Raw genomic sequence first — 13431 nt, forward strand, 5'->3', positions numbered from 1 at the left:
GCTTGGTTTCTGCGTTTTCTCCCTGTAGTCATGGGCACCAGGGGCCGCTGCCTGGGAGCTGGCGTTCTTGGGGCCGGGACGTGAGGGGGAGTGGATGCGCCACCCCCCCCAAAGGCGCGTTCGGTCTAATTAAGAAGGCCCCTCTGGGTGGGGGCGGCGGGGAGCGCATCCCAGTTCCACAATGCTATGTGGGGTCAGCTGAGGCCTTTCTTGTAAATCTCTCCCTCTGCCCCCTCTGGCTTTAATTCTTTCCCCCGCCACTCAAGGGCCAAAACTGCAGGCTAAGAATAATTTTTAGGTCAAGGTAACAAAGGGCATTTGCTCATCATTAAACATGGACTATAATAACCAAATATGTCCAGCTGACCTAAGTACATTTCATTGAAAACTCTAGGCCCGCCTGTCAAGCCTGCAGAACTTTGCTTGGGGTCTCACGCTGTCACGTCCAGGGAAGGAGGCGGGTGGATGGAGGTGGGGCCGACGGTGCCAACCTGGGGCCTGGCTCTGCCCGGAAAAGACTCCATGCTCCCTGACTGCCGCGCATGGCCCTGGCTGTTGAGGCAGCGAAACACAGACCTACTTTGAATTTGTTTTCTGACCCCACCTGAGGAGCAGGTATCCCGGCAGAGGCCCAGGGCGGGCCGGGTCGATGGGGCTGTGGCTCTGCAGAAGCTCCCTCACCTGCGGCCACAGATGCCCACTGCCCAGCACACCCCGAGGAGACGCCCCAAGGCTCCCTCCCCGCCTCCCCACTGGCCAGTCCCGGGGCCTGGGCAGTCCCCGAACCTCTCGAAGCTGAATCCCCGTTTGCTAAGTGGCCCCAGGGCACAGCCACCACCTTCTCTGGCATGCGGAGGCCTCCATGCGCACCCTGGTCCACTTCCGCACCTGGCCCAGTTCCTCCCAGGGGCCCACTGGGTTCCGCGGCCCAGCCCTTCCCTGTCGTTGAGCCGAAAATATGCTGTTACCGGTGCCCAAAGGTGGTTTTGGAAATCTCAAAATACACTCCAGCAAGCAACTAAGGCGCGTGGTGAAGAGATAAGCAACCTCTCTGTTTTCCTGACACTGCCATTCATCTTTGGGGACAAGCCTGGCGCAGGTTGGGTGGCACCCTGGCCGCCAGCCCGGCTTGGGAGGACCAGGCCCCACTGCCCGCCTACAGGCATCGGCCCCCGCCCTCACTCACAGGCGCCCTGTCCCAGGGAGCACGGCTTCCCCACAGCCACAGTGCCAGAGCCTGATGGAGACCACAGGGCGCATGCTCAGGTGTGTGTATGTATGTATACAGAATCATAAAGCATAGCACAAACGATATACACTGCCAGATGTTAACTAGAGAGCCTATTATTCAATAACACACCTCCTGTAATACATTGACCTGTTTGTGATCTTTATATATTACCATGTCATAATTGAGTAACACAGTAATAGATCATAATTCTATGTTAATAGAGTATATTATTATGTATTAAAGTAATACATAGCAATGCAATGGAAATATTATCATATATCAATAATTATGTATTATATCTATATTTGAGAAAGAATAAATGTTTGCTGTTTTAAGTCACTGCGTTCAGGATGTTTCCACAGCAGCTACCTGTGCCCAAGGCCCCTCTGTGGGCGCTCAGCCTTGTGAGGGCCGGGCCGAGCTGGTCCGGGTCACAGGGACACCCTGTGAGCCCTGCACAGTGCCTGGCGTACAGCAGGCTTCTGGGTCACGTTCCCCAACTTGGCGAGAAGCAACTCTTCTGTTCTGCACGGAAGAGCTGGCGTGAGATTTCCCGATTCCTGGTTTACTGTTTATTCTAACCTTCAGTTCCTTAAAAAAACAAATCAGAGAGACCTAGAGACCAAGACCTACGGAATGATGGAAGACGGATGATTCACTTTTGAGACAAGAACAGTGAAAAAGTAGCCTTCCGTGACCTGCACCTAAAAAGGAACCAAATAAAGAGTCTGGAGATGGGGTCAACCCCAAGGGCAAACCGCCGGACGGCAGCTGCAGACTAGGGGCTTCGTCCTCCGGGTGCCCATCCCGTGGGTGGGGTCTGCCTGCCCAGCAGTCCTGACTCAGGCTGCCGGGACTGGACCGGTCGCCCGGCCTCAGAAGCCTGGGGCTGGGCCGAGCGGAGGCACCAAAACACCCAGTGAAGGGACCCCAAACACCAGACAGAGCTTTCCTGACAGGTGGGCTACAACGGCTGTGAGCTGCCAACAGCTCACGCTTCTTTCTCTCTGGCAAAGATCATGACATTGTTAACAGTAATAGTTCACAGGGTTCTTTCAGCGATGAAGAGAGACACCTATATATAGGAGAGTGGATGCCTGGCACGTAGCAAGGGCTCCATCGCTGTCAGCTACATCTGGGGACAACCGTGCCGGCCCAGACGCCTCTGTCTGATCATCCACAGTATCAATCGGTCCCAGCCACCAGGAACCAAACACCCGCGGAGCAGCACTGGAGTTTCCAGGGGGAAGAAGGCTCTCTGGGCCGCGGCTCCTACGGACAAGAACCGGCCCTGGGGGGCCCGCGGCTTCCAGCCCAGGACCCAGCACGTGTCTGCGAACCCCGCCCCTCCAGAACCCCTTCAGGCGTCTGGCGGCCCCAGGCATCCTTGGCCTGTGGCAGCATCGCTCGGGTGTCTGCCTCTGTGGTCACGAGATCTTCCCCCTCTGTCTCCGTGTCCGAATTTCTCTCTTCTTACGAGGACACCAGTCATCCTAGATGAGGGGCCTCACCCAACCTCCCTTCAACTTGGCTAACGGCATCTGCAAAGAGCCTGCTTCCAAAACAGGCCACACTCCCAGGTCCCCAAGGCCCCTGGGACTCCGACATGTCTTTTGGGGACACAATTCCAGCCACAACCCTGTTCATCTTCCCACCCTCGACACCTAGCACAGGGCCTGAGAAACAGACCAGCCAGCTGACCGGGGTCCAGTCCCAGCTCTCACCCTGCGTGACCGTAAACACGGCCTCCCGCAACTCGGCTCTCCCTTTCTTTACCAGCTGAGAAGTTGCCGCCTTGCTTTCTCAGATTCTCCCCTGGCCCCATGGCGCCCTCTTTCCTGCCCCGCCCCTCCCGGCGTGGCCCTGTCCCAGACTCTGCCCAAGTCCCTGCCGTGCCCCCGCCAGTGGCTGGCAGAGCAGCCGGGCTTTCCACCAAGGGCCCCAGCCTCTGGCCTGCCCCCACCCCCAGAAAAGGTGGGACCCCTGGGGTTTCCAAGAGCAAGCCGGTCTTTGCTGAACACTCACCAGCAGCCAGGGCAGAGTGGCTATCAAAGCCCAGAGGGGCTGGCAGGGGCCCCAAAGCCCGGCTGGTATCTGATTGGTCTGGGACAAGCCCTGAGTTGGCAGAGAAGGGCTTCCTGTCAGCAGGAAGGAAAGAGGGGAGATCAAATTATTTCCAAAGGGCGCAGAGAAGAAAGAGGTGAGGGAGAGCCAGGTGACCCAGTCCCACGCAGGGCCCAAGCAGGCTCGAGCGAGACGCCTTGGTCCACTGGGGGCAGCGTGGCCGGTTCGTGGTCAGCACCCTCCGGCCCACGTGCCCTGTGTAGCAGGGTCTCAAGAATTCCCTGAGGGCGAGCCTCGGGGACAGGCCTCACTGCGGGAGGCTCCCCTGCGGGCCAAACAGCGAGGGCGCGGTCAATTAACCAAGCGAATTAGAGACTCTGTTTCAACTTGACCGCTCACTTCACTGGCCTTCGCATGTTCCACATTGTTAGAAGACGTTGTTAAAAGACGTCGACACCCCTGGCAGGGCAGCTCAGTTGGTCAGAGCGCCCATCCCACACGCCGAGCTTGTGGGTTCGATCCCCGCTCAGGGCACATCCAAGAATCAACCAGTAAATGCATAAAGAAGTGGAACTATAAATCAATGTTTCTCTCTTTCTCGGTCTTCCCCCTTCCCTCTTTTTCTAAAATCAGTCAATAAATATATATTTTTAAAAAGACATTGGCCTGGCTGGTGTAGTTCAGTGGATTGAGCACGGGCCTGCGAACCACACGATCGCGGTTCGATTCCCAATTGGGGCACATGCCGGGGTTGCAAGCCAGTTCCCGGCGGAGGGGGGGCGGCTCATGAGAGGCAACCATACATTGATATTTCCCTCCTTCCCTCCCCCTCTAAAGATAAATAAAAAAAATATTTTTTAAAAAGACATTGAGCCCTGGCTGGTGTGGCTCAGTGGACTGAGCACTGGACTGTGAACCAAAGGGTCACCAGTTCGATTCCCAGTCAGGGCACATGTCTGGTCTGTGGGCCAGGTCCCTAGTCAGGGGCATACAAGAGTCAACCACACGTTGATATTTCTCTCCCTTTTTCCCTCCCTTCTCCTCTCTCTAAAAATAAATAAATAAATTTTTTTAAAAAGACATTGACAACACTTTGGCATCCGGTTCGGTGTCACGGGGTTATGACCAAGACAGGCTGATCCACCATCTTACAAGAAATGGGAGATGCCGGCCTTTCACGGGCACTCACACTCACTGTCCCAGGTCAGAGGGAGGGTGGATGGAGGCCAATGGGGGCGAAGGGGCCGGGATTCCAGCCCAGCGGGTGGGAGTGCGTGCAGCCTGCCCGGGGAAGGGGTGCCGCCCCCGTGAAAGCGCGGTGGTGCCCAGGAACAGGCTGTCGCTGGCCGCGAGGTGAAGGGCAAAGTAAAAGAAAGCACACAGTTAAGGAACAGCGTCATTTCCGGGCACATGGCTCTGTCTGGTTTCAGAGCGCACGGATGGACTTAGATGTGAGGCGAGTGAGGGCTGAGAGGAAGGCACCCACCGGACGAAGTGCGACCAAGTCCTTTCCACCATCACCCTCATGTCGAGCACTGCCGAAGTGCGACCCAAGTGTGGATCAGCAGCAGCTTACAGGGCCCGGGGGTCTAACAGGGAGGCCAGCTCAGGGACAAGGGCGGAGGGGGAGACCTGCAAAGCACCGGGAGCCCGGACGAGTCAGTGACCCGTCTTTCAGCAAAAGAACGGTCCAGGGTGTGGACAGCTGCATTTATCATTAGGTCACTATGCAGTGTTCAGAGCGGATCCACAGTGGCCCCCGCCCGCCCTGCAGTGTGGCACCTTCCCGTACCGTCCCCCCCCCCCATTCCCTCCAGCGCCGGGCTCTGCTGAGCTGGCACTACAGCCACATGCAACGGAAGCCTGCTCTCTGGCCAGGCGTCCACCGGCCCTGCGAGCTGCGGGGGGACATCCAGCCCTGTTGATAAACCCCAGGGCCTCGGCACAGTTCGGGGGGCGCCATCACGGAGTCACTTGACTCCTGAAGATCCCGATGTCATACTCTGTGCCCCCAAGAGCCTACGCTTGGGGCACCCAAGCCGCACTCAGCCACTGAGATGCTGAGTCAGGAAATATTCCAGTGTGGCCTCGCAGACTGGCCCCCCGCAGGCTCCCTCCCTGGCTGGGGCTGATCTGCTCGTCGGCCTGGGTTTGGAAGCCGGAAACGTCGTACCTTTGCTCAGTAGTCACTAGCCAAGGATATCTCTTCTCATCAACAGCTAATCAAGCACAGATGACAGATGGATGGAGAGACAGAGAGGCAGATACACAGATGGATGGGAGGGAAGGAAGGAAGAAAGAAGGGAGGGAGGGAGAAGGGAGGAGGAAGGAAGGAAGGAGCTCCCTGGGGCAGACGAAATGGGTCGGCGTGAACACTGGGGAAGTTGGAAAACCACCTGCTGTTAAACCCGAGTCGATACAAGAATCACCGGGGCAGCTCGTCAGAAATGCAGAGCCAGGGGGTCCGCTGCTCAGAGACCCTGACGCCAGAGGTCTGGGCTGAGACCTTTACCTTTGAAGCATGGTTTTACTTAAGCCGGTCCAGGAACCACAGTTTGAAAAACACGGCCCTAAACCCTCACCCTCGCTCACGGTGGTACCAGCTGACCAAGGTCAAAGCCAAGGCCGAAAATGACACCCTCCCCGTGCTGCAGGGCACCCCACTTCCCTTCCCAGGGCCTTCAGCCCAGGGTGTGTGGGTAGTGGGAAGGGCACTAAGTCCCCCGGCCCTGGGGACAGAAGGGCAGCTCCTGTCCCCTCCCATTTCGGGCCGTGCCCGAGCCAAGGCGAATGCCCGACCCAGCGGATGTGGCTGGAGAGAGGCTGCCGGTCGCAGGTCTGTCACCAGTGTGGAGGGCGCGAGGTTTCCCTCAGAGTGGGTGGCCTGCCCACGCCGAGCCCAGACTCCAGGACCTTCTGTGACTGTCTGGCTGCTCTTGGCTCTATTTCTAGTTTGTCTCCAGCGGCTGTGAAGGATCTCTGGAGCTCCTCTCCCAAGGGACCCGGGCGCATGTGCGTTAATACTTAACGGTCAGCAGAAAACCACTGAACCACTGACTCCGTGTCCCCAGGGGCCCCTGTGTGGGTCCTTCTCTCTACAGTCGCCTCCATCACCCCCGCTGGTCACCTGCTTTGTCATTGACTCACAAACAGTTCCAACGACCCACACGTCACTGTGGGTCACAACGGTCATCGGTCAGCGCGTGTCTGAGATGCGTGCGTGGATTTCAGTGGGAGCAGGGAAGCCGCGTTCTCCTGGACAGAAGAGGAGAAAAGCGCAGGTTGGCCCCCAGCACTAGCTTCTCCAGGCAGGGTCCTGGCAGAGTACCACACACTTCGAGGGAGTTATTTTCTAAAAAGCCACTCCCTCCCTCCCGGGATCGTTCCCACGTTACGTGAGCAAGGAAGGCGAAGAGAGGTGAGCTCGGGCAAAACACCAACGGGACTCGCCAGGACTCTCTGGACACCGCGCCCACCTTGCTCCTCCAAAGGCCCAGTGCGACCCCGAGGACTCTGCATTTGCTCTTTCCGCCAGTTTCTCGGACCCCTGACACCATCCCAGGGTGGGTGCGGGGAAGGCTTTACCCAGAAAGCTGATCCAAACCGCCTAAGAAACAGGCTGCATCCTTTGTCAGGCCAAGGGCCGTTCTCCCATCAATCAAATTCAATGTATGCGTTGCCTGAGTTCCCCATTCTAGCTCTACCTTAGGCCTTGTAGCTGGTAGGTAGGCCCCAGGGTATCCCCTGAAATGAACTCCCCCATGTGGACGAGTCAGGCCAGCCGGAGCCGCTGGGAGGAGGCGGGTGAGACAGAGAGCCAGGCCCTGGGTTGGAGGTTTGCCAACAATGCCTCCTGACCCCTTAGGTCACAGTTCTGATCATGCGCGGGGCTTGGGGGTGCGGACTGAAGCCCATCCCATCCAAAAGGAATTTGATCTGATTCGGAGAAGAGACAGGCAGGGTGGACACCAGAGGCCCCCGGAGGTCCGGTCACTGGGGGTGCCCATGGATGCGACCAAGCAACCCCACCCATGGGGCTGCCACAGTCACACTGTCCTTAAAGTCCCAAATGTCCTTGGAAGCAGCATTCTCTGGGCCCCAGGGACCGCCTGGAGCTGGGGGATGGGGAAGCGGATGTCATTCCCCTCCCGTTCACCGCAGTCAGCGGAAGTCCCCGGAGATGGTGACTGAGGTTTCGTCATCCTGGGTACCTGGATGCCATTCCCGTCTCCCCTGCCACTCGCCTGACCCCACGGCTCACCCAGTAGGGCACACCTCCAACAGGGCACAGCTTCCCTCTGTCTGTTCCCTCTTGTCCCCGCCCTAGGTCAGCCCTCAGAGCTTGATCTCTGGTTTTTACCAGAGCAGCCGGCTGCCTCAGTTTCCCTGACACGGGCCCCTCTTCCCGTAACCCCACTTAGCACGCTGCTACCAGGCTAAGTGTCAGAAAGCATAGTTTTCATCACCTTTAATTGCTTCTTAGTTTAGATGCCCCCCAAAGCAGACAGCCAGAGGACTCAGGTCCGTTCATTTATCCCCAGGAGGGTGGGGGGGGGGATGAGCAGGGAAGCCAGAGGAGCCAGCCCACTGATGGATGGACTACTGTGGGGGGCGACCGGGCTGGCCTCTGCGGGGACCCTCTGAGGCAGAATGCACATCACAGTGGTCTACCTGCCTCCCTCCTTGGCTGAGGGTTGCCCCTGATGGGGGCGTACTCCCAACCCCAGACCTCCCGGACCAGCCTGCGGCACTCAGGAGGACCCCTTCTCGACGGGGGCAGACGAGGACGGGGGCTGTGGCGTGGCGTGGGGCTCCCGGGCAAGGCCACAGTGAACTTGGTCCGGGTGGGCCACCGCCACTCCGTCTGCGAGGCTTCTTGGCACCCGTGGGAGGAGGTCCTCACTCTCTGGGCCTGCCTTCCAGGCTGGGCCCCAGGGCACCCAGGTCAGCTGGGAGGTCAGCCAACAATGGGTCGATTTTCAATGGTAAGTTTATCCCAAGTGGTGCACAGGACATTCTTATAGTAAAAACTTATCTGTTTGCCCTGGCTGATGTGGCTCAGTGGATTGAGTGTGGGCTGTGAACCAAAGGGTCACTGGTTCAATTCCCAGTCAGGGCACATGCCTGGGTTGTGGGCCAGGTCCCCGGTTGGGTCCACATGAGAAGCAACCACACATTGCTGTTTCTCTCCCTTTCTTTCTCCCTCTATCCAAAATACATACATACATACATAAAAAGTCTTTTTAAAAAGTTATTTAAAATTTTTTAAAAATATAGTTATTTGTTGTGTATCTAAAATGTAACTCCTTTAATGTGTCTACTTGAACCAGAGTACATTTAGCATTTTTCTTTGCTGAATCTGGCAACCCCACTTCAAGGCCCTCCTTGGCTGGCCTCAACCCGCTTCTGATTACTCAGATCCTGAAACCCTTTCCTCTCCAAGGAGGGGATCCCTCTGGACCTAGAAGCTGCCGGCCAAGCCCCCGCCGGCCAGGCCAGATGGATCACGCCCAAAAGGTCCACAGCAGCCAAAGTCATTGCCAGCAGCAGGTGGTCAGAGTATCCGAACCACATGCTGGCTTTTCCAGGTTCCTGGCCAGGCCTCTCAGCTCTCTCCCGGGCCTGATTTGGCCCCGAGTCCCATATCGCCAGCACCCCACACGCGCCCTCCACGCGGCACGCAGCCTTGCCCCAATGTGGTCTGCGCCCTGGACAGTGCCAGCGTCTCCCCCGTCGCTCTCTTTCACCAGGTGCTCTGATGCACATGTGATAGCCACACATCCACATCACCCTGGGAACCTGTAAGCACTTCCCCGTGCGTTATTTTATTGAAACATCCCTGGGAAGTAGGCAAAGAATTATTACCTCGGGTGACAAATGGGAGACGCTGAGTGTGTGAAAGAGCTGACTTCCGTGACCACTGCTTTTGGGAGCTTCTGGGAGACATGGACAAATGTTTCACATCAGCCATGTAAACAGGAATATTTCCATTTCAAATAGAGTGCCTATTCAAAAGAAGACTTCTTTATGCATATTTTGGGGGCACCACACTAGTGGCCCCACAACAGCCTGGGGTCCAGTCACCTGCTCCTGGAGTTTCCCCATGACCAGGAGGACTGGTCACTGCACCCCAACTTCAAAGACAGGAGAGGGGGAGCTGTGTTTCACAACCCCCAGAAAAGAGTGCCTATCGGGTCCTCCTGGGCCAGGAGGTGGCCTGCCTCCCGCCCCAGCTCCGCCCTGTCGCCGGCAAGGATGATTGGTGATCGATTGTCGTTAATGAGGTAATCAGAGTGTGGAAGCAGCTCACTGCGCATTCCCTGCCCCTGCGCCCGAGGAGCCCTCCACTGTGTGTGTGTGTGTGTGTGTGTGTGTGCGCGCGCACGCACGCGCGCACATTTACTTGGTTGGTGGAGGACAGGGGTGTGACCCGGTTGGGGTTTTCCTTGGGGTGAAGTGAAGGGCTGAGCCCTGTCCGGTCACTGGATCACCCACGAGGAGGCTACGGGGCGCTGCGACGCGTGGCCGCGGGCTGCCTGGGCAGGCGAGCCCCGGGCGGCGGGGCGGGGGCGGGCGGTGGGGCGTCCACCCCACCCGCCTTCTCTCCACCTTGACAAAGTCACGCCGCAGACTGATCGATGTACCCAAAGTCCGGGCTGCGCTGCCCGCGTGGCCGGGGCTGAAGTTCTCCCCGCAACCCTGCCCGCGTTAGAGATCCCGGAGCCCCCACAGGTTCAAAAGGGCGCTGCGTGGGGGGGTGGGGGGGTGGACGGGAAGGGCTGGCAAAGGGACCCGCCGCGGAGAAGCCCCCTGCCCCAGGTTCAGAGACGGCCTGCGGGGGATCGGGGAGGAAGGAGGTCCATTCCAGGGCGCAGCTACCCAGCCACCCCGCGCCCCCGCTGTCCCCACCCACTACCCCTCCCCGCCGTCCCCTGCGGCCGCGCGCGGCTCCACCTCCCCGGAGCGCCATCCACACCGTCCTTTTCCAGCAAAACAACACTACGCACCGCCCCCGGCACCCACACCGGGAGGGACTACGCCCAGCCCGCCACCAGCGGGCCGGGCCCGGGAGCGCGCCGCGTGCCCTTCCCCCCTTCCCCCCACTTCCCCCCCCCCCCCCCCCCCCCCCNACCCCCCCCCCCCCCCCCGCCGCCCGCTCTCGCCGCAGACGGCCGCCGAGCCCCGGCTGCACGTGGGTGGGGAGAGAGACGGAGCCCGGGCTCCACGGCCCAGCTCTGCCCTGCATCTCCACCCTTCCCACGAGCGGCCCCAAGTGACAGGAGGGGCACGCACGGCGCGCGCGGGGCGGCCCGGGTTAACCGCTTCGGCGCCGGGCGGCCACGCGAGGGCGGGGACCCAGGGACCGCGGTGCTGGGGGACTCACCGGAATGTGCACTCGCAGCGACCGCCTCTTCTGGCTGGGGATTTTCTTGCCGGGGCTGGAAACGTCCTTCTTCTTCTTGGTGTCCATGGCCGCGCTTCCCATAACTTTAACCAGAAGTTGATTCCGGCTGACTCGTTCCTGGAATACGGTCCTCCTTCCCAGCCCGGCCCCTGTCCTTCGCCTGGGGCTGCGAGCTCGTCACTACTGTCCTTCCCCCGAAGACACCGCGTGGGGACTTGAGCGGGGAGGGAGGGTGGAGCAGGTACCTTGGGCCGCCGCCCGCCCCACGGGAGGGATGGCGGTCGGCGTGAGCGCCGAGCTCGTTTCCTCTTCCTCCTACGGGCCCATCGGATGCCAAATCAAAGCCACAGGCTGCCCCGGTTCTGGTCTCCCTCCTGGTTACGCGTGGCAGGCGTCTCCAGCTGGGTGGCAAAGTTTTCTTCCTTTTGCAAAGCGAAGCAACATTTTCCACCCACTCGGCTCCTCCCACCGATCCCCAGAGGTAACGTGAAAGGCAGGTGCAGTGAGACGCGGGGATCTGGCGAACACGCCTCCTCGGCCCGAGCCCGAGTGGAGACTCCGGCGAGAGTGGGACAGTTTGTGTGTGACTGTGACCCTCGGCCGCAGAATAAAGCAGCCGGGAGCCTGGAACCGGGGCCGCCCTCCCAGCGCGAGGGAGGGAGGAGGGGAAGGAGGAGGCGCAAACGCGGGCTCGGCTCGTGGGGCCCGGGCTCGGCTGCGAGCGCCAGTTGCGGCGCGGCTCGCGCGGCCCCGCGGGCAGAGGGGCCCCGGCGCTGTCTGTCCCACAGCCGTGCCGCGGTCCGGGGGTCGGCGAGGGGCCCGCGCGGACGCAGCGGGGAGCGCGGGTCGGGACGGTGGGAGGCGGCGTGCACCCAACAGGAAGTGGGCGCCGCGCGGCTCTGCCTTGTCCCCGCGCCCCGTGGCGTGCCCGGCGGGCGGGGGCTCCCTCCCCTGCGGCCACGGTGGCGCGGGACTGGCCCGCAGCTGCTTCTGACCCGCGTCGTGTGGTCCCCGGCCTCTCTGTTTGGACCCGAGCCCCCGAAACACGCCCATGCGGCCCGTCCTCCGCTGACCCGGCCGCGGCGGGAGCGCAGGCGTGCGGTGGGGCGCGCGTGGATCCGCACATGCTGCGCGGGGCTCGGCGGCCGGCGGGCGGAACGCGCAAGGGCGCTGCGGGGGTCGCCGGGAGTCGCCGGGACTGCGGCTTTGCTCTCCGGGATCCACCCCGCCCCGCCCTCCCGGTCAGGTTCGCCCGGAGTTGCGCAGTGAGTGGCTCCGCAGTGAGAGAGCGGGTGCCCCACCGCAACACGGCGCCCCGAGAACCGCGGAGTTTTCTCAGCTGCCGCAGCAAATGGGCGAGGGGAGGCCTCCACGTGCCGCCGCGACCTCAGAGCGCCACCGCCTCGCCGTTCTGCCAACCTGGCCGAGGGCACGCGGGGGTTCTGGGCGGCGGTGTGGCGCCCCCAGGGTGGGCGCGACCTTCGCCCTGGCTGGAGCTGGGGTGACTGCTGGATCGGGTGCTGAGGACGGTGGCCCCCGAAGTCACTGGAGCGCCCTGAATGCTGACGTCAGCCCTGCTGCACCCCGTAATCAGTAATGCGGAGAGGCCACCCAGCGAAAACGCGACACAGGTCGCTTTAGGGAGAAGACCAGAGGGACTGGCGAGAAGACGGTTCGAAGAGTGTTCTCAGAGGAGGGGGGTTCGCCTGCCTCGGGAACACCCCTCAGGCGGCGCCTCCCACCCAGCCAGAAGCGCCCCGGCGGTCTCAGCCATCTTCCCCTTCCCAACCCGGTCCCGGCGGCGGCTGGTGTGAGATCCCCAAACAGTCTGGGTGTGTCCCGGGTCCGCAGGAGCCGGGTTCCGGCGGGTTTCTCCAACTTCTCTGCCCTGCTCTGCGGGCCAGAACGCAACCAGGCTGGGCTGAGCCGCGGGGTCCTGGAGCAGCGCCCGTGGACAGGTCGCCTGCTCTGCAGGGGGTGCGTCTGGGTTCAAAAACCAGGTGGCGAGCCCGGTCCCCAGAGCGGGGGTGGGGGGGGGAATGTCTTGCTTTGGCCTTTTTCTGACTGGCTGCGTGGGGGAGACAGAGACCGCATGATCCCACAGATGCGGGAACCCTGGTTAGGAGTGGAAAGGGGCCGGCCGCTGGCCCGCGCGGGGGGCCCACCCTTCATCTCTCCAGATCACTCCCCAGCCCTCACCCAGGTCTCATTACTGCAGCCCAGGAGTTCAAGCCCGGCCACGGCGATAATTCACGATAATTCACCGGGGTGTGCAAATCACTCCACTTGATGAGAATTGGGTTTGGAAGGAGAGAGGGAGAGAGCGCCACGGTGCAGGCTGACTGGAGGAACTCAGGAAGAGCCGATAGCGAGGGTCCCCGGGTGGGGTGGGTGGGTGGAGAGGAAGCCACTGCGTTATTTCCCCTACTCAACGCTTTGCCCCGGGCCTGCCGGTCCCTGTGAACGGGCTGCGCCTGGCAATTGTGACAATATGTACTTTTGTCAGCTGACTTGTGTCAATATGCCCACTCAATAAAATTAATTTGTTCTCTGAGTTTGTCAGGGTACAGATTTTGGTGCCTGGGAATCCCCAATCAAAACATTTTACCTACTAATTGCCTGCATTCGAAGAGGGTTTTTTTTTTGTTTTGTTTTTTTTGCAGGGGGTGGAAGTGTTCCGCATGTTAATATTTCTGAAATATGGGTGTTTCATACAGATAGTGCTAGGAGC

The 13431-nt window shown here is 60.4% G+C and overlaps 1 protein-coding gene across 3 annotated transcripts in view; it reads right to left on the reverse strand.

The window, feature by feature from the left end:
• PRKAG2 (protein kinase AMP-activated non-catalytic subunit gamma 2) overlaps positions 1-11501 on the reverse strand; it is a 194697-nt gene extending 183196 nt beyond the window's left edge. Inside the window, exon 1 of one of the 3 annotated variants that reach the window (XM_037029475.1) lies at positions 10680-11501. In XM_037029475.1, the coding sequence (XP_036885370.1) occupies positions 10680-10781 (102 nt within the window). In that variant the 5' untranslated portion in view covers positions 10782-11501. The remainder of the gene's footprint in view (positions 1-10679) is intronic. The other 2 variants (XM_037029472.1, XM_037029473.1) reach the window with 2 other exon arrangements.
• Positions 11502-13431: the final 1930 nt, after the last annotated feature.

Source organism: Sturnira hondurensis, unplaced genomic scaffold, assembly GCF_014824575.4.
Source record: "Sturnira hondurensis isolate 20B ecotype Veracruz unplaced genomic scaffold, ASM1482457v3 Scaffold0020309, whole genome shotgun sequence".
In the NCBI taxonomy this organism is placed as follows: domain Eukaryota; kingdom Metazoa; phylum Chordata; class Mammalia; order Chiroptera; family Phyllostomidae; genus Sturnira; species Sturnira hondurensis.